General features: G+C 41.0%; 1 protein-coding gene across 1 annotated transcript; it reads left to right on the top strand.

Annotated features, from left to right (window-relative positions):
* Positions 1–568: 568 nt before the first annotated feature.
* LOC310765263 (vitellogenin-2-like) lies at positions 569–25,744 on the top strand (the record flags this gene model as incomplete). The annotated part of the gene is made up of 36 exons (XM_083620038.1): positions 569–665; positions 1,364–1,384; positions 2,038–2,058; positions 2,856–3,004; positions 4,303–4,554; positions 5,874–6,035; positions 6,127–6,281; positions 7,259–7,397; positions 7,521–7,675; positions 7,928–8,105; positions 8,266–8,391; positions 8,930–9,133; positions 9,454–9,671; positions 10,055–10,140; positions 10,582–10,706; positions 10,861–10,962; positions 11,318–11,431; positions 11,521–11,707; positions 12,362–12,431; positions 12,538–12,726; positions 13,235–13,355; positions 14,104–14,269; positions 14,362–14,453; positions 14,822–15,568; positions 16,200–16,250; positions 17,284–17,367; positions 18,461–18,637; positions 18,735–18,877; positions 20,027–20,165; positions 20,794–20,905; positions 21,598–21,784; positions 22,647–22,738; positions 23,087–23,181; positions 23,736–23,886; positions 24,484–24,645; positions 25,432–25,744. The coding sequence occupies 36 exons, from the start codon at positions 569–571 to the stop codon at positions 25,542–25,544; spliced, it is 5,382 nt and encodes a 1,793-aa protein (XP_083476164.1). The 3' UTR covers positions 25,545–25,744.
* Between the last annotated feature and the right edge of the window lie 1,293 nt (positions 25,745–27,037).

Genomic DNA, 27,037 nt, shown 5'->3' on the forward strand with positions numbered 1-27,037 from the left:
GCCCTGAAATATGGGGAACAATAATTATGACCTACCCTGCAGGCTTGTTGTAAGAATTACAAAATTAAATTATGAGAAGAGCTTGAAAATTATAGAGGGCTGTCTAAATTCTAAGCTTTATTAATTCATTCATTAATGATTTTTAAATGCACTTACATCTCACCCAAAGCTCAATATGAGTACGTTTTAAAGATACTGAAGGAAGTATGAAGTAATTTACGAATTAATAAGCAGAAGCAACAACTCACTGTTCAAAGGAAATTTCGTTTCCTATTGCAGTGTTATACCAAAGCCCAAAGAGGCTGACAAATACATAAATCACAGCTCTGCTAATTAAAACTTCTCTCCTTATTAATCAAGTGAAGTTTTAGTGTGATCATCACTGAGTAATTAATCTGATTGTTGCATGCAGTTCTAGTGGCAATACATTTATGAAACACAATGGGCGTAAATGAACCTTTGTGGATATATCTTTGTGGGTATAGATTTGAGCAGCACAAAGCTTTTCCAGTAATGAATCCATTTTCCAGCATACACTTTAGCTAAGCCACTCTAATAGCAAACTCAGATGGTAGGTGCCAAAAGAAATGGAGATGAAAAAGGGCAATGCTCAGGGAAAGCGGTGTGTGTGAGAGTGTTATCGGCATGCTCAGGAAAACCCAGAGGTATTTTAAAGTGTGTTTTAAAGTGGGGGGTAGGGAGGAAGAAATCTCCAAACTGCATGCTCAGATGCCAGAGAGTATTAAGTGTCGGTTGGAAAATAAACCTGGAATACCAGGAGGGAGGGGATATGGACTGCAGCAACCTGAAAAAGTGCAGAGCTGGCTGGCTGGAATCCTGAACAGGAGTTCAGGAGTTCTGATAATAAACTGCATAGATAGATAGATAGATAGATAGATAGATAGATAGATAGACAGAAAGATAGATAGATTAAAATGTTGTACTTTACTGAAACTGAATGCTGGAAGATTCAAGACAGAGTAGAAGAAAGTAATTATTCACACAGCACATAGTTAACCTCTGGAACTCACTCCCACTGGAGGTGACGATGGCTTTAAAACAGGATTTAAAACTTTCATGGAGGAGAGGGTTATTGGCAACTGCTAGCCATAATGGCTATGCTCTGCCCCCACGATTTGCAGTTGTATGCTTCTGAATACCAGTTGCTGGAAATCACAGGAGACGAGAGTGCTGCTCTTCTGCTTGGGTTTTGCTTGCAAGTTTCCCACAGGCATTTGGTTGGCTACTGTGAGAACAGGATGCTGGAGTAGATGGGACAATGCCCTAATCCAGCAGACTCTTCTTGTTCTTGTATGTTTGTGCAGTTATACTCACATTAACCTATCCGATTTCTTTCCCTCAGAGGGCCAGACGCAAGAACCTGGTAAGTGTGAGAGGAATTTAAATCAACTGAAAATCTCCAGTTTAATTCCCACCCGGGTGTGTCTCCATCTGGAATATAGGGACTATTGTGCAGGCCAGCCTTAGATAGTTGTTGTAAGGATTGCAGGAAGATCATTTATGTGAACTGCTCTGAACACTATAAAGTGCTCCGCACTATTGATTCACAATGCTAAATGTTTTTAATTCATGAATTTCTTTAACTGATAATCAATTACTGCAGCCAGTGTGGTGACAGAATAGGAACCAAAATGGGGCAACAGAGAAACAAGAGGGTGGTATTAAGTGTGTTTGGTGAACCCCTGAGGTTCCCAGAAGTACAAATTCTTTAAAACAAACAAACAAACAAAAAAACAACAACACACATGCCTTAAAGCAGCCCCATGAGGCTTGGAATAGCTATGGAATGTTGGCTGCCATTTGAGGTGGTGGTGGGGAAACGACATAGGGAATGGAATGGAGTGAGGCAAAGAAGGGCATGGCTGGCTGACGAGAATCTTAGACAGGAACACTTCTATTAGAACATGAGGATACACCAAAACATTTTGTTTTAGGACCCACTTGTATATTTCACAGTGAAGTGGTTATGGTCTACTGTTATACACAATTTGTAACCTATCCAATTTCTTTTCCCAGGGACTGAGACTGCGGAAATCAGTAAGTCTATCTATAACATGTCATAACACTGATTAACATGACTTTTAGGGCAGTTGACTACCCGAGGGGGGAATTAGTTGAGCTGGTATATTGCCAACAGTTTCAGTCCTGTAGGTGGGGAAACTGTGGCCCTACAGATCTTCTTAGACCACAGGCTCATTATCTTGCCCATTGACCATTGATGTGTATTGAAGCCCAGCATCACCCCTGCTATTATACACACCTACCAATGGAAGTAAGCTCCATTGCACTCAAGAGAATTTACGTATTTCTGAGTAGATAGCCGTAGGATTGCACTGTGCAGCTGAGCTACAAATTTGAAAATTCCCAGTGTATATCCTTAGGCGCACCACCCTATTTGCTCCTCAGCCATGAATCTATCTGCAATATGGGGATAATAATACTGACCAAATCAGTATTACAAAATAAACGACCTAAAGCGCTTTGAACGCTCAAGTCCTATCTAAACGTTGAACATTTTAGATTAATCATTTAATGACATTTAAATGCATCCACATCTCACCCAAAACTCAGGATTGGAGACATTTTCAAGATGCTGAAGGAAGTATAAAGCAACAGTAGTAAGCGAAAGCAGCACTCATGCTTAAACGAAACGTTTTCTTGCCTGTTTCCTATTGCAGGGCAAAATTTTAAATTGCAGCCCTGAGAGCGAAACATCCATTAAAGTGTTAAATTAATCACAACATAGATTAAGCTGATTAAATCTTGACACCCTACTGGGTGTGCATATATGGAATACAGCAGGTGTAAATTGTTCTCTCTCTTATTTTTTGTAGAGCCACGCTTTGAACATGGGAAACGCTACCACTACAAGTATGTCGCCGACGTTGTCACCACAGTGCAAGGATATGAGATGGGAAGATCTGTTGTGAGACTGACTGGAGGGCTAGATATCTATGGAGGCGATCAGGAGAATATTCTCAAGGTAAGCATCATCATTATGCAGTCCCTTTAAATAGCCATCAGACTACAGAGCATCCCTTCTAGAATTCCTGATGCATTGCAAGCAAGGAGGTGCCATCTAGCTTTCACTGTAAACTCCAGTGCTCTCCACCCATCATGCAATCCTAAAATCAAATGTGTATCCAAAATAGAATGGGTGGGAGGGGAGAGGGTAGGTGATGTTCTTGATGAACCTTAAAGTAAATGTATGCTGAACTTTAAATTAACCTTAAGTTAAAGATTAAACATGAAAAAGTGAAGCAGCTGTTTACCAACAACAACATTTTAATTTTTTCCCAAACTTGGATTTCCTCAAATTTCTATTGTGGTGGCCCAGAGAAGGCAGCGATCAGAGGAATGAGGAGAGGTGAAATGAAGACAACTAGACCAGCCCTAGTATTGGGCAGAAGAGAGAGAGGCAGCTGCTTTGGGGTGTCATGAAAGGGCAGCAAATCATATTGACTGAATGTTCACATGGGACTAAAATCACCCATGGATTGCAAAGGGGAAAGCTAAGTTGGCTTTCATTTCACTCTTTGACAACACAACTGTTTAAAAAAAATAGTTGCGAACTTTTCACAGAACATTGTTTCTGGGGCTATAGTTCATAAAAGAGTTCCTATGCACATGTTTGCTTTATCTCTACTACATTATATAACTAATAACTGGGGAGCCAGTTTAGTTACAAGGAAAGAAGGGGGAATTAAGTTAGCTCTTTATTTAGATTATTACACCAACATGGTGCAGTAGCTCAAGTGTTAGACCTAGGAGTTAGGTGACTGTGTGATGCTCACGGGGTGAACTCAGATCAGCCACAGTCCCTTAGCCTAATCTACCTCACAGGGTAGTTGTGAGGAGAACAACCGTGTAGACCACCTTGAGCTACTCTTAGGAAAAGTGGGGTAAAAATGCAATAATAGTAAGAACAATACGTTTATTGCTTGAATATATTGAAGATATTATATGCAAAAGTATATCTAATGCAAAAAAAGAAAGACAGTATAATCATTTTTAGGGCATCCTGTTTGTATTTAAAACACGTTATTTGGTAGAACATGAAAGGGCACGATGCAGCCGAAACTAATAATTGTTGCCCTGCAATCTGCACACACTTCAGTAGAGCTTACTTCTGAGTAGATGTGTATTAGATGGCACTCTTTATCTCTCCCGCTGAAGTCAGTTGGATTTACAGGTGCTTCACTTCAGTTGGATTGAACACTGTTCTTCGTTTCAGAATCAAAATGAAAAGCAATTTGTTTACTCTCTCATCTTTGTCCTCAGATTGTATCTCTGAAAGTTGAAGATGCTGTCGGAATCTTTCCGGGAGAGCCTCCATTTGCAGCACCCTCCAGGCAACCTGAATCACTTATTGCTTGCACCAAATATTCTTTCCTGTTTGGCTACGTCAATGGCAAGGTTCAGAACATCCGTGTGCCAAGAGACCCACCTCTGCCTTGTGTGAATCTTGTCAGAGGCTTCCTGAACGGATTTTCCATGTCAATTAAAAACCAGAAAGAGTATGAGCTACAAGAGGTTCGTTTCCTCCATGTACATTTAATATGCATTTGGACTCATCTTTTCGAGCAGCTTTAGTTTACCTCAGTACTGAATTATCTCACTTTTTTTTACTTTCCCCACTGTTTTCTTTTCCCCTGAATGCAGTTTTCTGCTTTTCTGTCTGGCCCTACCATTTGGCAGAGTGAGGCAGCTGCCTCAGGCAACAGTTGCTGCGGGTGGGGAGCAGTAGCAAGGCCTCGGAGGGTGGAGCTGTGTGGATCACATGGCCTGCCCTCTGCCCCTTAAGTTAGCCTGCAGGCCTCAGGTGGACACTCGTCCTCCTGTCACCAGTGCTGAAACAAGCCAACCTGATCAGCACTTATATGTTGTAGGAGGAGGGAGGCAACATTTTGTTCACCTCAGGAAGCAAAATGTGCGATGCCACCCCTTTCCCATCTCACTCCAAGCCACCAAATTTCCCATTTCCACCTAGATAATTAGAAATGCTATTCAGTTAGATACTTTCTCATTGAGTAATTGAATTTGCAATTGAGGTTTCCTGGACAATGCTATTTTTCTAGAAAAAGAAGTGCCAGAACTCATCACGAACACCTCCCTTGTTCTCTCGTAATGGCAATGGCGCCCACCTGAGAGGTGCCGGAACTGAGTTTCAGGGATTTCAGATGGTAGGGTTTGACTCCCACAGTTGGGGTTTCCCTCACCATGAAATCCACAGGCCTATGTCAGTGTTTGGGGCTTGCTCAAATAACTGCAAGGCCTACTTCTATCTAAAATATCAATAAATAAATAACATGTGGTGTTTTAAAACAGAATAAATGAGATAAGTCATGCAGTTAGGTAATCTTATGCTCTGGAGACTTAATAGTCTAACCAGGGTGGGGGTCTACTTAGACGGTAAAGTGTATTAAAGTGTATTAATTCACTTATTTCATAATGTGGTAAGCCAGCCTTCCTGATCATTCCATTGAGTGGGGCCCTGGATCTCTGCCCTCAAGTCCAGCCCCTTATGAAGCCACTAAATGAATGCTGTCATGGATGTGCATCTTGCCATTCATGGCTCATTATCTGTCATGGATGCTTTAGCTGAGATTCCTGTATTGCAGGAATTTGGACCAAAGGACCCTTGTGGTCCCTTCAAACTCTACAATTCTATGATTCTACAAAACACTCAGCTGTGGAAATTGTACATGCCTAACATTAGTTCCAGTGTCCTGGGATACACCCCACAAATTCCTTTGCATGCCTTCTTCCTCTCATTTAAAAAATAAAAACAATAAAACCCCCTAGAGTTTATCATGTGCCATTCTACAGAGTGACTAAATCTATACTTGCAGGATGGAATTGGAGGTGAGTGCCACACAAGATACGTCATCCGAGATGACAGGAGGAGCAGCACAGTCCTTGTTTCTAGGACCAAAGACTCAAACAACTGCAGGAACAAAATGGAGCGCAGCATTGGAACATTCTTCATCCGCCGTAACCCCAACTGCCTGCTGGTAAGAATGTTAGAACGTGATTTGCTTACAAGCGAGGGTAACGTCCGCCTGAAAGCCATGCTAACTAGAGGCGCTTCCTTCTGTTCTATAGCAAAACAGGATGATTCAAGGGACTGAAGCTTTCACCTTCAAACTGAAATATAATCCCTCTGGAGCTGACGCTCAGATCATGCAAGTCGATGCCGAACAAGTCTACCAGCTTTCTCCATTCAGTGGAGCTGAGGGTGCCGGAGTTATGAAAGCTACGTAAGTAGCCACAGCTTAAATAATAACTTTTTAAAGAGTCTGCAAGTGAGCCATGGTTCCAGCTAGGCTATGCAAGAGTCGGTCTTAGTAGCAACTGGGTTGCTACTAAAAACATTTGCAGCATTGCAAAATAAAAAATAAAATAAAGAAAATCCTCCCAAATAATAGCTGCTGTTATCTGTCTGTAGGTAAAGGCTGTTCATGTCCACTTAACTGCTTTACACCAATGAAATATTAGTTTTAAAGTCCTGGGTCTGGAGACAATGGGCAGAATTAACCTAATGAGTCTTAACAGCATAAGCCCTGTGTAAGGACTTCCACCTAGGCAATGGGTTTTTCCCTACCTCTGTTCCTCACCCCATGCCCTTCCCATGCTCTCCTGTATCAGGGTATCCCCAGAACATTGAGCAGGAGAGGAGAGGGAGAGATAATTCCAACTGAAATGATGAAGCTGGTGAAACATTTAACATAGCATGACGCGTTTCTTGCCACTCATTTGGAGGAAAGAGACAAATTAAGGCTGTTGAGTATTTTGCAAACTACAAATGGCAAAGGGAAAAACAAAAAAAGGTTTGGGGTGCGAAATCAAATGCTTGCCGTTACATGGGGACAGGTGTCATTCGTGTGGTCTACGTTCTCTTGATTTCAGTATCCCCACAGACTTTAATACATCAGACTTCCATTCAGGAGTAAATGAGGCATTGCACAGAGTGTAAATTAACAACAGAAGTTTGTTGTATGAGCACATGGAATGGAAGTCAGGCCTGCAAGCAGAAACAATCCAATCAAATATTTCCCCGTCATCCACTAGAGATACAATTCTGACTCAGTCTTGGCTACATTTCCATCAGCTTCCCCATATCTCCCAGTTGTCCTCCTCCTAATTTTCCCTGGGCCGATCTAGAAATTGCCCGGATGAGCAACAGCACAAATCACTTACCCCTGAATGGTACCTGTGGTTTTCTCTTCCCTTCCAGGCAAAGGCTCACACTGACTGAGGTGACAAATGAACATGCCCAACTGCCGCAGGTTCAGCTTCGGAATGTAAACATTCATTACGAGTTCCCAGAGGTTCTTCCCCAAATGCTTGTCAGAACCGGAGACGTTAAGCAACAGGTAGGGAATGTGTTGGCGTATGGAATAGTTCTACTGTTCATAAAGCGGATAAGAGAGCAGTGTGCTCTTCTCCATCACAGTGAATATATTCTAGTTACTGTTTCCTTCTTGTTTCTACGACAGATTGAAGAGCTTTTGGTTGAGCTTGACCGCTTCCCACAAGACATCCGTGCAGACAATGCCCACAAGTACTTACAGCTTAGCCAGCTGCTCCGTTATTTGAATCTGGAAAATTTGCACCTTCTCTACAATAAGTTTTCGAACAAACCTAACGCCAGGTACGTTGGCTGACCAGCACATAAGACACAGCAGCATCATAGGCTGCAAACACACTAGCACCAAAACGTAGGTTTCCCCCATCCCCTATCCTGAATCGTTCGTGCTCACCATCAGCATGCTTCTTTCAATCTAGATTGATTCTAGATCCTGTTGTCCACAAGGGTGGATGGACTCTGGACCAGTCAGTGTTTGCTCCGTAGTGAAGAATGAAGAATGAAATTTTCAGAATGTTCTTTTTCTGCTCACTACAGGAATGCCTTCCTGATTGGAGTCGCCTCTGTTGGCACTATAGAATCACTGACATTCCTCAAAGAAAAAGTTGTCAAAGATGAACTGCACGATTTGGAATTGTACTGGACAATTTCCCTAGCCTTACACTCTGTCAAGCCTAACGTAGATAAAGCTGAAGAAATTGCTGACGTGCTAATCGTAAGTACATGTAAAATTATAATTGAGTGTATCAGAATGAAAAATGTGTTACATAGGAAATCACATTAGCTATAAAATTTACAGGAGAAAAAATTATCACAAAGTAACAAGAAGCTTCCTTCAAATTCTGGTTCATTGGAAATCTTTCTCTCACCCACAGAAAATGCTCCCCAAAATAAAGAATACCGGATCAGTTTGGCTTGTGAAGATTTTCTACCTGGGATATGGTACCACCGTCTACAAACAATGTGTTCATTCTCGCTCCTGCTCCAGCAAATTGCTTGAGGTATATGGTCCTTGTTCCAAGTTATTCCCCCCCCCCAATAAAAAGAAGAATGCCTTTCCCAGAGAGAAGGGAGAATTACACACCTTAAACTATTAATTTTGAAATCCCACCATAGCCAAAACGTACCTGCTCCGCACAGGGACTTGTTTAGCTTCCCACACAAAGATGTATAGTTTTCCTTGAGTGAATTTCGCCCTGTGCCTTTCAAGAAGGCCAGTTGTGTGCTTGTGAAACATTTGGGATCTTGGGTTAGCTTGTCAACAAATAGTTCTTGCCTTTTTTTGGAGTTTTCTTTGTGTGAATGGACTGCTGGGCCCCTAAAGTCTTTTCAGTGCCATCAGTGCCACGTTCCTATACTTTTGCAATCAGCACTTAACATATTCTGAAACCATAGAGACACTTATAGGTGGTTCCAGTAATCTATGGTCCCTCTCAATCTCACTCTTCATCTTTTCCTCATTGAGCGAGGATAGTGACATGTACAACATTTATGGAGTTCTGAATGGAATTAAAAAGTGTTCATCTCATTTGTCTGCAGCCTCTGCACGACTTCCTAACTGATGCAACAAGGGAACACAATGAAAACAAAATTACTCTGGCTCTGAAAGCCATCGGCAATGCAGCTCAGCCAGCCAGCCTGAAGCTAGTGAAAACCGTGATTGATTCCAACAGATATTCAGAATACATTCAAGCAGCTGCTGTTCAGACTATGGCGCGAATTGGCAAACAGGAACCTACAAAGGTAAGAAGAGCAAAGGAAAGTCACCTCGATATATTGAGTGCAAAGTATTTGGCATTATGAAGCGGCTGAGATTTACTGCTGTCAATGGACTGCAAACTTACACAGTCACATCTGATAAAGATCTTTTTAAAACAACAGCAGCAACCCCTTTCTCAAAGCTATTTAAAACTCTCCAATACATTGTTTTCCTGTCTGTGAGTTGATCCCCAAGGCAGATCCATTTAAATCTGAGCATTTGATGCATCCCTTCAATGCGCTCAACTGCTGCCAGGTAAATACTATTAGTTGATCCCCCACATGGTCTGTTTCTCTTTCTGTAGGTCCAAGGCATTCTCCTCCAGATCTTTGCGGACCCTTCATATAATGTGACCATCCGAATGATGGCTTGCATTGGCCTCTTTGAAACCAACCCTGCCATCCCAACAGTGACAGCTATTGCCAACGTATTGCTCAAAGAGAACAATTTGCAACTGGTCAATTTCGCCTACTCTCACATGAAAGCTTGGTCAAATGTCAGGATCCCACTGTACTACAGCCTGTAAGTCGATCTACAATCAGATCACCTTTCATGCAATAAATCTGTTGCTGCTATTCGTTATAGTTGGTTCTGGTCCTACTGCTAAACTGGTAACATTTCAGTGGGACTCAAGTTAGTAAGATTTATTGCAGCAGGTTTGCTCTAAGTATAACTAAATCTGGATCCAATGCATTGTAATTGAGCTGTTTGTTCTGCCAAATTTGGGAAGTGCTTTCATTTTTATATGTGTTTTCATAGTATTTTAATCATCAAATTCTCATTGAAGACCATCTTGGGATTTGTTGCGCAAAGGGCAGAACATGAATGCATTAAGTAGACAAGCAAACATGCATGTAGAGACTTTTGCTGTTACCTGCTGCTAATTTCAAACCTGTTTTATTTAGGTCTTCTGCATGCAGTATGGCTCTTAAACTTCTGAACCCCAGACCCCTCCACCAGAGCAAGGTTTTATTTGTCAGTGGCTTCAGCAGTAAGTAGCAGACAACTGTTCATTTCCCAGCTTTTATCCAAACTAGCCACCATCTTTTGGATATCACAATCCACTCCTCAGCACTTTGGAACTGAAAGCATTTATTCCAAAGGGCTCAATGATTTTAAAGACCCTTTAACATACTATGTTGGACATGGGCGTAGCAGGGGGTGGAAGGTTCCCCCCCCTAAAAAAATCAAGCAAATAAATAAAAATAAAAAAGTAGAAATAAACTGAATATTTGAAACTGAAATTTCAAATATCCTGTTGTGTTGGCAGCAGTAACATCCTGTTGAATTTCACAAACAAAATACCCATGGATGGTCGCAAGTTTCTGCCAGGGAAAATCTTTCTAAGCAGTAGTAGCCAAGGGATCCCATTTTGATTCACAAGGATTAATAACACAGCAATGGCTCATTGTTGTCGCTTTTTCCACCACAGGCACACACAGAGCAGGATTCCTCGTGAAATGGTTTATGATCGAAAGCCCCCAAACAATGCTCCCTTCGACTATAATCTGGAAAACAGAAGTAAACTTTGCAGGTTCAACTATTCAGCCTCTAGAGGTTTGTGTTACATTTTATTCAGATCATTTCTAAGGGCTGGGAGGTGGGGATGCTTGAGAGGTTTGTTTTGCTATCATACCATGTTGCTCCATAGGTGCTGAACGTTAGCAAACTGCTCTCAAAACTTTTCCTCTGTTTTTTGTTTTTTTTAAAGGTTAGAGTGAGAACTCAGGGCCTCAAGGAACTTCTCTGGAGGAACACACACCAATTCGACAAATACCCTGCATATCAGAAGATAAAGGACACTGAAGCAAAAGTATGCATATTTCCAGATTCTCAGTGTATTCGCCATAGGGGAATGATGGAGGGGGTCCTTGTCAGGGTGGTTACACTAGTGAACCCCTGGATTTGGTGCCACATTTCTCCACTTCAAATGGAAATCCACAGCGTGGCAAAAGCTGCAGTGAATAACCTGATAACGCATTCACAGCTAAATAAATTGAGCTGTTTCTGAGGGCATTGTGAAATCAAGGAAAGCTGTGAGCATTTGCAATGGGAATGTACTGAGGGCTGCAGAATTATATAACAAAACCATTTCTGTTGCTCTTTATTTCCTTAAATTTACTTGAATAATCCCAGTATTGAATAACCCTCATGGGCTTGATTTTCAGCTGCCGGGATTCAAGGAGTTCCCTCGTGAGATTCCTGTGATATCTGCCTCTGTCAAAATGTTTGGCCAAGAAATGATCTTTATCACCACCGATGAAATGCAGGCATTTATGAAGGTATGGAAGTTTGTGTCCCCCCCCCACCCCCAACATATTTATCAGTTTTGTCTCCTTGTCTTTTAACCTATTGCATCTTTGCCCTATAGAACATGCAGCAGCAAAGACAAGATCAGCTGCCCATGCTGCATAAGGTTATCGAAGGCCTTAAAAACATCAACCAACATATTATGAAAGCTGTGATGCTAGATGTTCAGTACGTGGTTCCAACAGTTATCGGTCTGCCATTCCAAGCAAGAGCCAATAGCATCATCATGGCACACGGTTTATTAAAGGGTAAGCTTGGAGATAATCAAATTTCACAATGGTTTGTTGGAAATCACATACGTTGGAGAAAATCACAGAGCATGACAGATTTGAGACCCAGGTTTTAGGGAGCAGGCTTAATTACTTTGCTTCCCCCAGAAAATAATCGGAAGTGTCATTTCAGAAGGGTTCTGGGAATTGTGCCTCTGTGAGGGGCAAATTGCAGTTCCTGGGATCCTTTGGGGAAAACCATGGCTGTTGAACTGGTATAAAGTGCTTTAAATCTAAGGTGTGTGGATGTGATCTACTGCATTTCACACTAGCCTAATTTCAGTGAAGTTACTTCCTATTTACTAAGGTGTAATGAGAGCACAACAAAGGTCTGTCTTTTGCTGCATCGAAGCATCATCTGTCATGCTCATGACAACTTAGTTAATAGCACCAGAGTACACTAACATCCCTGCCTGAGTTGTAAGCAGAAGAGCACTCTACAATGTTTCATCAGTTAATGGCCTATTTCTTTGATATACCAAATCATTAGCAAATATCTTTAAAAGCCCTATATTTACTAATGTAAGTGGTTCACTACTAAATGGTTAAGAGAAACTTCATAGATGTTTGTCTTTGTTTTGAGCATTTTTTGTCTTCCTTTTGAGCATTTTTGTCTTCCTTTTGTCTCTCTAGCAAGAACAGAGTTATCTCATGGTGATCTCAGAGAAGCCAATATCCACGTTCAAGTTGACAGCAAACTTGCGTAAGTAAATGAACATTGTTCAATTGGAAAAACAAGGAAACAAGAGAAACGAAACAGACAGATTATTGCAGCCTACTAAAATGTTCTCATTCTCATTGCCTTTTAGCCTCCAGGGCTACGGAATGATTTTCTGGGGAGTGAACACATACGACATGCAACATGGTTTGGAAATGAGAGCCCAGATCCGTACACAAGGCGTATTCAACGTGAATGCCACAGTGGACATCAGAAACAAGAACTTCAAATTTGACATCGCCCCACCCCGTGATGATCAGTTTGAGTTGGCAATGGCAAGGTAGAGTGGCTATTTTATCATTTTTCTTGTTAGCTACTGCCCATAAAGGTTTTTCTTCATAAGTAAGGATACATACAACTTGACCATAGGGGATTTTTAGGTAAGAGCCAGACGCAAAATCAAGGCTTATATCCTTCTCTGTTATTGGCTTCCCCAAAATCCTGTTTTGCGATATAATTCTCCATTTTGAGGGAGGATTAGTATGAATATATGAAGTTGCCCTAAATTGAGTCAGGCCATAAGCTTAACTTGCCCAGTGTCATTTCCTATGACTAGCAATTCAAGGTTTCAGACAGAGATGTGCCCCAGTCGTGCAGCCCAAACCATCTTTTAACAATGTCAAGAATCCAAAATTGAGCCCCGGCATCCTGTATCTTCAGAGTCAGCCTCTTACTTCTCAGCTCTGGTCTCTCTCCTCTTGCTGTGTTCATAGCACAAATGAGTTCTTTTTCGATATGCCCAGCTTCATATTTGCATGTTGAATAGTTTTCATTGCATATCCACACAGCCATGAGGCACATACTGTTGCAAGATACATACATTCTGAGAAGAAGGCTTCAGTACTTCCAGAAAGACCTGAAATCGATATTTTGGATGGAGATTTCGACTCAGAAAAAGGCAACATTAAGGTAAATTTTGTGTGTGTGTGTGTGTGTGTGTGTGTGTGTGTGTGCGCGCGCAGATGTGTTCTGTGGTAAATGCTATTATACCCTGTCCTTGTATTTAGCTGATTGTGGTTCAGATATGTCGTCTTTTTTTTTCTTCTATAACTCTCCTTTTATTTAGTTAGTATTGTTTAGAAATCTGGGGGAAATTGTCCTTGTGTATTTAGCAAAATTAGATTCTTTCTTGAACGTGCTTGGACACTGTGGATATTCACAGGTAAAAGTCAAATGATGGTGGCTCCATGCTAAGTTTACAACTAATACAGACATGCCTTTTGCAAAAGTTAACGTGCCATGGTAAAGATGTAAATTATTAGCTAAAGGCTAAAGGTGTCACCTTAGCAGAGAAATCTTGAGTCATCGTATGAATTTTAACTCATTAATTAATCAATTTAATTATGGATCAAAGCCATAGTTCTGAAGAAGAAGAAATGCTTTTCTTTCCCATAATTTATATCCACAGGTGATATTTTATAAAAGGTACTACCCACACTCATGAGATGGGCTTATAGGAATAATAATAATAATAATAATAATAATAGTAATATAATAATAATAAAATGTTTCCAGAGCCCTCCTAGAACACACACACACACCTCATATTCCACAGAGTTGGGTTTTTTAAAATTATTATTGTATGGTGCCCATTTCTGGTTTTGGAGTATGTGCTGGGATATATTTCTAAATACTGACAAGCCTCTGTTCAATTCAGCAATCAAGCGATTCCTACAAATATAAGCCCACTTGCATATGGGTGCCTTGGTGCATGACTCAGTTGTGTTTGAAGACCATCAAGAAAACAAAAGACATGCCCAAAGTGACTTCTTGGTTGCACTACCTGTGTGAAGAACATCAAGTGGAGCTTCTCTATGTACAAGGTATTATCATATGACCAAGACATTCTGTTTCTAAGTACCCACAAGGTTGCCTTCCGCTTCTAACGTTTATGCATGCTTTCTAATCTATACAGTTGTTCCTCTGGAGAAGATTCAAGGCGAGTTCCAACTAGGCTCTGGAGCACTGAGGACGAAAAGGGATGTGAGAGCTTCTGAAGCAGCAAAGGTACGTAAACGACACTTGATCTTAAGGTGTCACTTCTACTGTCCAAACTAAATATTTCTGTGGAACAATCTATAGAGGGGGGCTATATTGGGACTGCGCCATTTTAAAGGGTCGAAGCCGTCCACATAAGAATCATGGGGTAGGAGGTGCTGGAGATGAAATGTATTTCTGAACAAATGAGCACCTCTGTTTTGCCCACCTCCTCTTCTCTGCAGCGACTAACATAGCTATGCATGTGTTATAACAAATACAACCAGTTGAACAGCAATTATTATTTGCCCCTTGTTAAGGAAAGCAAGTGAATGATGTCATGATGTATATATATTTAACCGAGGTGTTTCTTTGCTTTCCTCTGAATCACGCTGCAGCGTGGAGACAAAATGCAGAAGGATGCAAGGGATGCCAAAGGCCACGATGATGAGCATTACAGAAAATCAGATCGTTTCCCATCTCCACCACCCGGTTCTACTAAAAAATGGCCCAGCAAAAAGAGCAGCAGTAGCAGCAGCAGCAGCAGCAGTGACAGCAGCAGTGACAGCAGCAGCAGCAGTGATAGCAGCAGCAGTGGAAGCAGCAGCAGCGACAGCAGCGACACCAGCAGCAGCGACAGCAGCAGCAGCAGCAGCGATAGCAGCAACAGTGACATCAAAGATAAACATCCCCGTAAAACCAAGTATTCTCCGCAGAGAAAGTCCAGAGACAGTTCTTCCAGCAGCAGCAGCAGCAGTGGCAGCAGTGACAGCAGCAGCAGCGACAGCAGTGACAGCAGCAGCAGTGACAGCAGTGACAGTAGCAGCAGCAGCAGCAGCAGCAGTGACAGCAGTGACAGCAGTGACAGCAGCAGCAGCAGCAGCGACAGCAGCGACAGCAGCAGCAGTGACAGCAGTGACAGCAGCAGTGACAGCAGCAGCAGCAGCAGCAGCAGTGACAGCAGTGACAGCAGTGACAGCAGCAGCAGTGACAGCAGTGACAGCAGTGACAGCAGCAGTAGCAGCAGCAGCAGTGACAGCAGTGACAGCAGTGACAGCAGCAGTGACAGCAGTGACAGCAGCAGCGACAGCAGCGACAGCAGTAGCAGCAGCAGCAGTGAAAGCTCTGACATTTCCCGGGAAAAGGTAACTATTTTGTCACTGCTCTCAGTCGAATGCATGAGTGTGGTTGGAATACAGCCGTAGCCACCACATTTGAAAGGAAAGAGAAAGCAAGCAGCACTGCTTCATGGGCGCCAGCATGTCTGGCTAGGGCAGGCAGCAACTGGCACACCAGACCAAGCAGCCACTGTTCTTACTCTGAGGCCGAGCCACATGGGGAGAGGTCTCATATAGACTGTTCCCAAGTCACCCCCAAATCCGCCAAAGTCTCCTGAGATGTCACAAAGATTGAAAGGAGACTTTGGTGAAGCTTAATGATGCTTGAGGTGACTTTTCTGTGGTGGCAACAGGGGTGAAGGTGCCGACAGGCTCTGCCTCGGGTAACAAAACAAGCTGGGCTGGCTGTTTCTAGCTAATATTCCAACAGAAAAGGCTTGGATTTTGCTAATTATGTTAATGAATATTCACTTTCTCTGACAATATTTGCAAGAGGTTGATCCTCAGAAGCACCCACTGTTGAATTTTTAAAAACCAACGTTGTTCATGGGGTTAAATCTGTCATGTTATCTTTTTTAAGTTTTGTTATTCTGTGTTGGTGCCATTGAAAAAAGCAATCCCTTTTCTTGAAAACTCTTAAACTTTTTTCTTTTCTCAGGGAAGGCATTCCAAACTTCTTCAATATTCTTTCCTGTCAGTGAAACAGCAGGTAAGATTTTTGGTTTTTTGTTCGTTTTTAGTTATGGGGTGACATAGAAGGCAGATTGCACACACAGAAAGAAAGGGATGTCAGAAATGCACCACTAGAGTGTTTGTACTAGCGGCAATACAGTTTTTTTAAAAAAAAAATATTGTTGCAAAAAGTTGGGTGCCATCCCCACTTTCTGCTGAGTGGTAGCAAGATTATTGTCCAGGTACTCACCCAGGGTCTGCTTTCCTGTGGAGAACTGAGACACGGCGGAGACTGTTGTAGCTTTAAGAAATGTGGTTTATTCACCTATTTACATCTCCTGTCTGCATGGAGGGAGTAAAGAACTTATAGGGGTTTTTTTGGGGGGGTTCCCCCAATTCATAACACCACCTTTCTACTCCTATTGCACCATTTCTCCCAAATTGTCCACGCCATTTTCTTGCAAAAGCCAGATGACGAAATTATCAGCCTGCTGGATTGCTGATTTCTCATTATTGTTAAGACTAGTATTTTTAAATCACACTGCAGTTGCTATCCTGCCCTTTCCCGTGCGAGGTGATAGTGTAATCTTCTGGGTGAAGGAGTGCTTGGTGACTTTTTCAGCATTAATGATACTCATCCCCCACCCTCCCACTCCCACCATCTTTGTTAAAATGCATAGGGTGGTATATTCCGAAACAATTTCGTGATGGAGACCAGGAGATAACGACTATATACTTTTACAGCGTTTAACACCCACAAGGAAACTGTAGAGGCTGGTCCATTGTGGTGAATGGAGCCCTGCCACACTGCCTCACTTGCATCCAGTACAGGAGGAGGCCCTGACTGCCAACTTTATCCTTCTTAGTTGCAATGTCACCCTTTTAGAACACAGCAGGGAGCAAGGGGGTGGGACTAGAATGAGTTGGCTCTGCTTGTCCGTCTCCACCTATCATTGGCCTCTCCACCTTTCCCTCTGCCAGTTGCCGCTGCAAAGAAAACTGCCTTCATCAATGTTTAATCTGGGACTAACTTTAAATCTTGACGATGCTTTTTCTTTTCATTTTTTTAGAGAAGACAACAGCAAAGTAGCTCCTCCTCCAGCTCCAGCAGCTCCTCTAGCTCCAGCAATGAAGAATACACAAAAGGCTCTTCGGTCAGTATCCCTTTGGAAAATGGCAAGGCTGAAGGAAATTTACAAGCTGGGCATAGTTGGAATAAATTGGAAAATATATTAATCGCTTATAGCTTATTTGGGTTTTTATATACTTAATTATCTTTTGATGTATTCATTGCCTTTTGACTCAGTAGGGACATCAAAGTAGTTCTTGATAAAATATGTCTTAGATTAAAATTAAAATACAAAAAAAAAAACACCCAGTAATACATTAGTATCTAGACTGAGTAGGCTAGAGCAGAACAGAAATCTGTTATGATGAGGCTGCCTCAATGAGCCATTTCTGAAAGGGCCAAAGAAATAACTTAATCATCCTTCAAAAGGTTTCAGAAGAGACTCAATTGACTCCCCCCAACATTTTATTTATTCGATTATATACCATCCTTCATCGAAAGATGGCACGGCAGTGTACAACATTAAGAACACATTTTACGGGGCACGATAATAAAAACTCAATAAACAGTATAATAATAAAATAATCATAATAACACACACCCCGCCCCAGCTTTAACAACCAATATATTATTTAATGGCCAAAGGCCTGGGTAAAGAGGAAAGCCTAAGGGCATGTAATAATGGTGCCAGGCGAGCCTCTCAGAGGAGAGTAGTCCACAAATGGGGAGCCACTACAGAGAAGGCCCTCCCAGACCTTACGTGGAGGAGGTACACATAGAAGGGCCTCAGATGATGAATGCAGAGTCTGGGACAGTTTATGTGGGGAGAGGCAGTCCTTGAGGTATTGCGGTCCTGAGGTGTTTGAGGCTTTATAGGTCAGAACCAGCATTTTGAATTGGGTCCATAATTGCTAATTGGCAGCCAGTGCAGTTGGGCCACGATTGGTGTAATAAACCATCTTGTCTCAATGAGCAGCCTGGCCACTGAATTCAGCACCAGCTGAAGCTTCTGAACCGTCTTCAGAGGCAACCCTGCATTTATCCCTTTGCAGTAATCCGATCTAGAGGTTTTGGAGCCACTGGCATCTGTCTAGTAGATGATACTAATAGGTCTGAGTAATTTCTTTGACTAGGCCAACAATCTAAATAATTTTGTTTTCCTCCTTTTTTGGTCCCAGGAGAAAGTAGCATCCTTTGCTGTCAAATGCCTCACTCGCAATAAGAGACAATACGGAATCGTCGGCGACGTTTATCACGGCTCCTCCATGCTGAAAGTGACTATAAGAAACATCACACGGCCAAGCAAGCCAGTTGTCTGCTTCCAAAGCATAATGGTCACCCCTCACAAGCTCAGGGTGAGTCTCTTCAAAGCGTGTCGACCCCTCACAGAGCATTCAATCCAAATGCCAATGCTGCTTTTTAACAAAAAATGTGCTGTACTCTGCCACTTAGACCACTCTAGAAGCAGGCTGGGATTGCAAAGACTACCAGGTCGCTGCAGAAGTCGAGACGGGTTGGTTTGCTAAAAGGCCAGCAGTTCAGTTCAAGGCTAAACACAAAAGGCTTCCTGCAGTAGTGACGAACTTTGTGGAACAGTGAGTAGATGCGCATCTTCAAATGATTCACTTATGACATCCCTGCTAAGTGTATTGCAGCCAAGCATATGTTTACTGTGACCAAAAAGGAGATGTCCAGTTTTAATCTAAATCCCATCTCAGACATGTTGCTGGAAGCTGCCCAAAGTGGCTGGGAAAACCCAGCCAGATGGATGGGGTATAAATATTATTATACTTTTTTTTTTGAAGGCCTGGGACATAGAAAGTGGGGTGTGAATACCTGCTGAAGAGGAACAGCCTTCAAAAAGCTGTTAGCTTTTCTTCACAAACTGCCACTTTTGGGGCAGAAGCCAAATCAGGCCTATGGACAATTGCTACTTATCATCCCTTTATGTCTTTCTGGAGATGAAAAATGGGAGACTTTTAGCCCCAGCAAGCCTCCTAGTTGCTGTTGATATGAAGACATTCCCTGGAAAGCTCAACCAAGTAGTTGCCATAGTTTCCATCTCAGGACAGGCAGCTATCTCTGAGTACATTGGCAAAGGGCAAACAAAGAGAAGGGGTGACAAAGATTCAGTCCCTCGCCTCTTTGGCCTGCCTTACACTTATTTCGTTTAGTGTGGTGTGCAGCAATCTGGGATAAAACCATCCTTGCCTATCAAGTCAGTCACAATCCAGAGCCTACATTTCTGGAAGATTTCTGTGGGAAAGTCCCCCCCCCCCCGTTTGAAGAACAAAAACACAATCCTCAGACCAAATGTAAATCAGGCTTGTAATTTCCAGGACCCCTGCCTGCCCACCCTGCTGCCTAAATCAACTTCAAATTTATCAACATGCCCTGAAGCCTGAATTTGCCTTGTGGTGGGTCATTTGTGATGGTTTTATGTTAGTCCTGAAGGCTGTTTGAATGAGACTGCTATAGTTGTAGTTGTTGTTGTTGTTTAGCTTCTTTTCACATCTAAGACAGTCTTATATGGCCAAGATTCATCACCTCTCAGTTTTTTATTCTTAAACAACACCTAAATTTTATGTCCACTACATTCTTATTTCTGCTTATTTTGCCCGGCCATTATTACTGTTAATTATTTCTTCATATATGTACCCCCATGCATAGTATTACTGCTAATCACACCTTTTATGTTACTACAGCCAATTAAGACAGATTTTCCTTTTTTATTTTTTTAAAAGAATAACTACAGTGATTCCTGGAGCTGCTTACATGATGGGCTACTCATACAAAGTTCAAAGAAATCCCTCTCAAGAGGTTACACTGGTTATAGCTCTAACTGATCCTAGAAGCTACGCCGTGATCATGAGGACACCCACTGTGAGTTGCAGATGACATTATTTGAGATGATGTGACAGGTGTGAAAGTATTATTTCAAATGAAATTCAGGGGTGTACATGTCCACCATTTTTATGACCCTTTGTTTTTGGAACTGGGACCATGATTAAGAGGGATAGCTGGCGGCATTTATAATGTGTCACCAGAGGTGAAATTCTTGACCATTTTAAGATGACCTCTGGTTGTTGTTCCCAGAATTGATTTTACAGTCATGTGTAAAGAGGAAGCCTTGTATACTAGTCTTCCTGTGTGCACTTAGTACATATCCATTCGTCCCCAAAGTGTACACTTAAAGTTGTTCAGCTATTAACTTCTGAGATACAATGCAATACAAGTTATTGGGCCAGTATGATCTTAGTTGACCAATCATACAAAGAGGAAGGAATACTTGAGGATGAAGTGAGAAATCATTCATGTATAAGGATGTTGCTGAACTGTGTGCGAACAACATAAGGGTTTGACGTGTGAACTGCCCTGAGATTTACGGATGAGGGGCGGTATACAATTTAATAAATATTAATAATAAAATAACACATCCTTGTGCCTGTTTGAAGAACAAAGAGAAAGACAACACAGCCAATTTCTAATTTGTTTTCCTATTCCTTTCCAGGTGACCATCTATGCTGAAGACTGCATGATTCCATTTTCACTGCCCATCGGCGACTCCAGCCAACCTTCAAAACTCTGGGATGTTCCTTCAGTGATACTTGCTAGTCAGAATGGTCAGTAGCTAAACCATTCCCATAGCATCAAAATAATAATAATTTTTTTTTAGCGAATCAGTTTTTTGAATGCCTCTAAGTATTTTTCTTTACAATTATCTCAGATTATTGTGAATGCAGAAAAGAAACAGTGAAAACTGCAAGATCCAGTTTTCTCAGTATTTATTTCTTAGCTGGGGTAAAATGTACCAAGACTTCTTGCATATTCACCATAGTTCCATAATTTTAAATCCTATTTCAGAGGCCTTTTACTTAAAACCCAGTCCACTGCCAGCTAATTCAAATCTATCATTTAACAAGATTTGTCCTGGGTGATGTTCAAACGATTAAAAACCAAAATCTTTTTGCTAAAATTATATACAAAATGTAGGGTTTCCGGGGAGAAATCAGCAATATTTATGGGAAAATCTGGACGTATGGCCACCCATGTTGGCAGTGTTGTTTTTGCTGATTTTCCTGAAAAAACATCAATTTTCTTTTGTGATTTTGCCAAAAAAGCTGAACAACTTTGGCCAAAAAAAGCTCTGAATTTTTGAAATATGGCAACCCTAACAAAATGCCCACGCTATTCTCCAAGCTCATTATCTCCTTGGCCAATATGTTGGTTATTGATTGCTTCCATGATGTACATAATATTAAAAAAATGTTTTTCCCTCTCTCTCTCTTACTCATATTTATTTCTCTGTTATCAGGTGTCTGCAAAATCGATGGTCAAAAGATCACAACCTTCACTGGACAAAACTTTGACAAAAGATTGCCTCCAGATTGTTTCATGACTTTGTTACAAGACTGTACCTGTGACAAGAAGTTTATGGTGCTGATAAAATATGAATCTAATAATGCAAACAACATCCTACTCAAAATAACCATCGCTGGCAAGTAAGTACTCTTAACCACAGTATCTTTGCACTAATCCAATCCAGTCACAGGGTGAAAGGAAAAGTTTCAGCTTCCAAAAGAAAAAAGTGCATGTTTAACGGTTTGTTGTAAAATATTTTAACCCTACTCTTCTTCCAAAAGAAACCAGAATAGCTTGCATCAAGATTAATCAACATTAAAGCAAAAAACAAAAACAAATACATAATACATTGTTTTATTTCAGCCATGTAACTAAATCATACTGGGCATCTGAAAACATTCAGTGTAGGGGTTGGGTGGGCCTTCAAAGGGAGAGCATTTTACAAGACTGGTATCATTACCAATCCCACTCCTTATGTGCTTCAGCTGGTGATGGAATCCAAAGCTGAATCTCACGTGTTTACTTGAAGGTGCCAAGTGGCTAATTTGGGCAGTATTAACACTTCTGGAATATATGCAGTCTGTTCAAGCCTTTTATCTATTGCTCCCTTGGTTCTCTATGTTTTCCTCTTAACACTGTAAACAAACAATTCTCTAGCTTCCCAAATAAGCTTACTTGCTTTTCAAGAATTAAAACAATGACAAATCACAGGACAGGACAGGGAGTGATATTCTAACTAAGAATCAGTAGCTAGCAGAATGCAACTTTAGTTTTAAATGAATCTGATGAGCTTAGAATTGGGTTTGGGGTTTGGGTGAAATTAATATCTGGAAAGAAAAAAACATTAAAGGATGCACAGTAGCGGATTCAATTATTTTGTCCCTTTAATAATAGTACTTAGATAAGAGAAAAACATAATATAAACTATTTTATTGGAAGTAATTGAAACTCATTGAGAGAGAATTCATTAATTGCTTCTCTGCCCCCCCTTTCTTTAACAAGTGAAATTACCCTCAAGAATCGCAATGGAAAGAACATAGTAGAAATTGATGGTTCTGTAATACCAATGGCACGTCTCCCAGTCAGACATGAAGGTATGTAATTGTATTTTTAGAAGTTAAGTCATCTGTTGTCTCAAGGTGGCAGGCAAAGAAAGAAATAAAACACCAGTATAACACCAGTATGAAATAAATACTGGATGAGAGTTTATTGTTCCTGCAATTCAGGGCTAGGATGTTGTATTTACACAGATCAACATGCACAAAAAACAGAATAATGTATACTCTCTCACTTTAAACTATACTGAAATAAATAACGGAGGCATTGATGAACAGGAATTTTCAGTTGAACAGAATCAGTAGTTTAATCCGAAGAATATTTTATTTTATATGTTTACCCAATTCTCAATGGATTCATCAGTTTGTCTTTTCTTTAACTTACAGAGTTTACCATTAAATCAGACCGCAAAGATAACGAAATTGTAGTTTCTTCATTGTTTGGGATTCACGAGCTGATCTACAATGGACGTAATGTTCAGGTATTTTCCTTCTGCAGCTAATGCTTTCAAGGTTTTAAAACGATTTGCAAACAGCAAAACAAAACCTGTGCTTGCCTATCAGATCATCAAAGTGCATTGCCCTCTTCAGCTAATAATGATAATGCTCACAGTCTCAGACTCCACTACTCTTCAAATCAATAAAACATAACTGGGATGTTCCCAGTGCCTTTCTGATAAGCAGTGGCTGGAAGAACAGATGTGTGAAGTTATAATCATCAACGCCAGTTTTAAGTCTCTCCAGTCTCCAAGATAACTTTAAACTTTAAAGTGAATTATTTCCCTCTCGCTACTGAATGTGTCACTAATGCAGTTATGGAATTAACACAGAGAGGGTAGAGAAATCCCCATTAGGACCCTGTGTGGTGCTGGACTGAGGCACATAGCTGTAAAGATCTAGCAGACTTTGAATTTGAAACATGTTCCCCTTTGCTGTATATTATATTTTCACTGCTTGCTTTGGCAGAATGAGCCAAATTCTTATTGTCAACTCAATCCCAACTACTTCCCCCCTCTTTTTTCCTCTCTTCATAAAGGTAACCGTTACTCCCACTATTGGATATACCTGTGGTCTTTGTGAAGTATATGGCGGAAATGCAGAAAAATTACGAACACCAAGTGGCTACTCAGCTAAAGATCCAGAGAGCTTTGCTCAGTCCTGGCTGGTCCCCGATGAATGTGGTGGAGGTAGGTAGAGCCTAACAGTTTGTTTTAATTATGACTAAGGTAGCTAGGTCTGGGTTTGAAGGGATCATGCAGAATTTAGCCCTTCCTCCATCAGTAAGCTTTGGCGGACTTAACCTGGCTGCAGCAGTGGAGGGCAGCAACAGGCAGTTGGGTCTAGTTGCCATTTTAATTTCTCATAATGCCCCAGAGCAATGCCAGATCAGAGACAATGTGGAAAATTTAAATGCGGCTAAAACCAGCTGCACATCATTGCTCAAAGCACTAGGATAACAACAACAGCAGCAATAAATGAGGTAGGCAACTGTGGTGGGGAGTCCACAGCTGCCCAAGGTTGCCAGTCAGATAGTCATCGAAAATGAATAGAAACTTTAAACCTTTGAATTAAATTGCTCGAATCCATATACCTGCTAAGTGACAAGCATCAAGATGGTGACTCTATAAACGTTGCTTTTCTTGTTGGGCTATGAAGCCCAGTTCATTGTTTTGTTGGACTTTATCACTGTTAAATATGGAATTATGCTGTAGAACCTCTGGCTTTTTTTAGTTTTTGTTTTTTTAAATCAGTGTCTTAAAAGGTTTGTACTTTATCTGTTGCAGCCTGCAAACTGAAACACTCAACTAGGAGACTTGAGAAACCAATCCGGATTGGAGAAGAAGATATGCAATGTATTTCTACTCTGCCCGTGTTGAGCTGTAAGGAGAAGTGCAGACCCACCACAACAACTCAGGTGTCTTCTAGCTTCCACTGTCTCTCAGCTGGTAAGTCCATGTAATGTCTACTGGTTTGGACTACACACTAAAATTACACTAGTCATGCTTTAATTTTGCAGAATGACATTTTGCTACCTTTCTGGATGTCCCCAGGGTTTAAAACTTCTTTCCTTTAGGGGGATCAAAGAAAGAAGCAGCAAGGAGCCTGATTTTATTGGAGTTCAGAGTGCTATAACAGCAAGCCTAGGCTCATGGTTTTTTGCTTCTATGAAAGATTAGGCTTTTGCTTGTAGCGTGTTTAAAGCACCTGAAACACTCTGGCATCAGTAAGCACTGTAAATAAATTTGCTTTTCATCCTTTCACGGATTGCCAGATTGGTGTATAACATATGCTTTTATATTAATAACTGGTTAAACATGGGCTTGCATTAATAAAAGTTTATTCACTATGGTCATAATAATGAAAATTGCTCTAGAGTGCATCAACAGCATCTCTAAGGAAGTTTACTCAGATATAAGTCCCACGGAGTATGTCTAGCATTGTAGCCTGTACTGGAAACATGATTTGAAATGAATTTGCCCCATATGAAGCACATCAGTGAGTGAAACTATACATGGGAGATGCAGGGGGACAATAATGCTCTCTTCCCTCCCAAGGGTTCAATGGCAGTGCCTTTTGAAAATAGCAATGCTAGAGCAAAGGTTTTTTCTTTTGAAAGTTGTAGCTGGAAGCTCCAGCTAAACCTTCAGGTGTAGGTATAAGAAGCACCATTCATTTTGCAAAAGTTTAATCCTTTTCATGTTTTTTTACTTATTTCCTTTTGTTTCTTCTAGGGGCAACCTTGCCAACTGATCTGGTTACCCTCGCTTCAAAATCAGAAGACCTGGTTTCCTCTGTCGAAGCCCACGTAACATGCAGTTGTGCTGAAGAACAATGTGAAGCATAACCTTCCTACTGAACAGATTAGAAGCCCTTAATACCGTTTACTGTGGGAGGCCAGTATGTTAATTCTAGGCAGCCACACAGACGTTAATTGAAAAAGCACTGCTGAGCCATCTGAAGTTGAGTCATAACCCTGCAGAAGCAAAGGCAATTATGAATGAAATGGATGAGTTTCTAATAAACACTTGCATTCAGAAAAATAAAGTGGTGGTTTCTTCCTTTCATTAGTTATGCAAAAAGGTGACATGATATGTTTGTATGCATGAATGAATGATTGGAAATTTGGGTACTGTGACTATGTTTTAATTTTTTAATAGTAAAGAGGCAGGAGGAAATATTCTTTTCCAATTAATTTTTATTGAATTTCAATTAAAAAAACACACCAAATTAACATCAAGTTTAATATCAAACTGAATACATAATTTAAAAGTTGACTTCCCACCCTTCTTCCATGGTAGGAAAAGTGTTAAATGCATCAAAATAAAAGGAACAATTTCTGTCCCATCAGGAAGCATGGAGAGGACTATACTTTCTTTTTTATAAACATTATATGCAACCAAGACTGAAAAATTATCTTATCAGAATTCTTGGGAGTTCGTTTGCTGGAAGTAAGATTAGCACCCAAAACTGTCTGTGCCAAAATTATCTGTGGGCCTGTAAGCATGTGTAATGATGCAATTACACATTTTGTATATTTATTCACATAAAAATATAAATCAATGCCAACCCTGCCAACCTCACCCTAGAAGCATTCTTATGTTTTTAAGACCACACAATGAACAACAAAAGACATTATTCTAATTCCACCAAAATTAAAGCAAAGCATTGACATGCTACCCCGAACCAGCTAAAAAGAAAAAGTAAAAAAAAGAAAAAAAGAAAAAAAGACTTCTGCTGAGTTCAGTAATATTTACTCATCCCTTTTGGGTGTGGAAAACCTCTTAAATATGAAAAATCAGGTGATACTACTGCAATTATTAAACCAAGCCTCATCACTTGGCACCACATTTACAAAGCACAGGTGTGAGCTTCAAAGTATCTCTAGATGCTAAATGCTGCAATCCTATCCTGACATGGTTTGGACTCCCAACTCTACAATTCTATGATTCCATGAATGGAATATGTTCCAAAGACCTCAATGAGACTTACACACACATCTATAAGAACTGTGCTGCATGACACCCATTAGATGGTTTAGAAACTGAGTCAACAAGTTGATAGCTTGACTGAAGTCAGTGCAGAAAACCACAGTGAGGTCTGCATTCTAGATTTTTAACAGGTGACTGGATCCCACCAAGATCACATATTTAATTCAGAGATACTCAGCTGCCCCAGAATACTATTCTCCAGTCTGTGGTCTGGAAGAGGGAGCAGAGTTGTATTTTTCTTCTTCTTTGCCACACAAGCTAACCCACACCCATAGTCAGTCTCCACAATCCAAAGACTCCTTCTACAGATAGCAGCATAGTTATGGAACACATTTACTCAGGCATAGTG

Source organism: Podarcis filfolensis, assembly GCF_964270895.1.
Source record: "Podarcis filfolensis genome assembly, chromosome: 6".
Lineage (NCBI taxonomy): Eukaryota > Metazoa > Chordata > Lepidosauria > Squamata > Lacertidae > Podarcis > Podarcis filfolensis.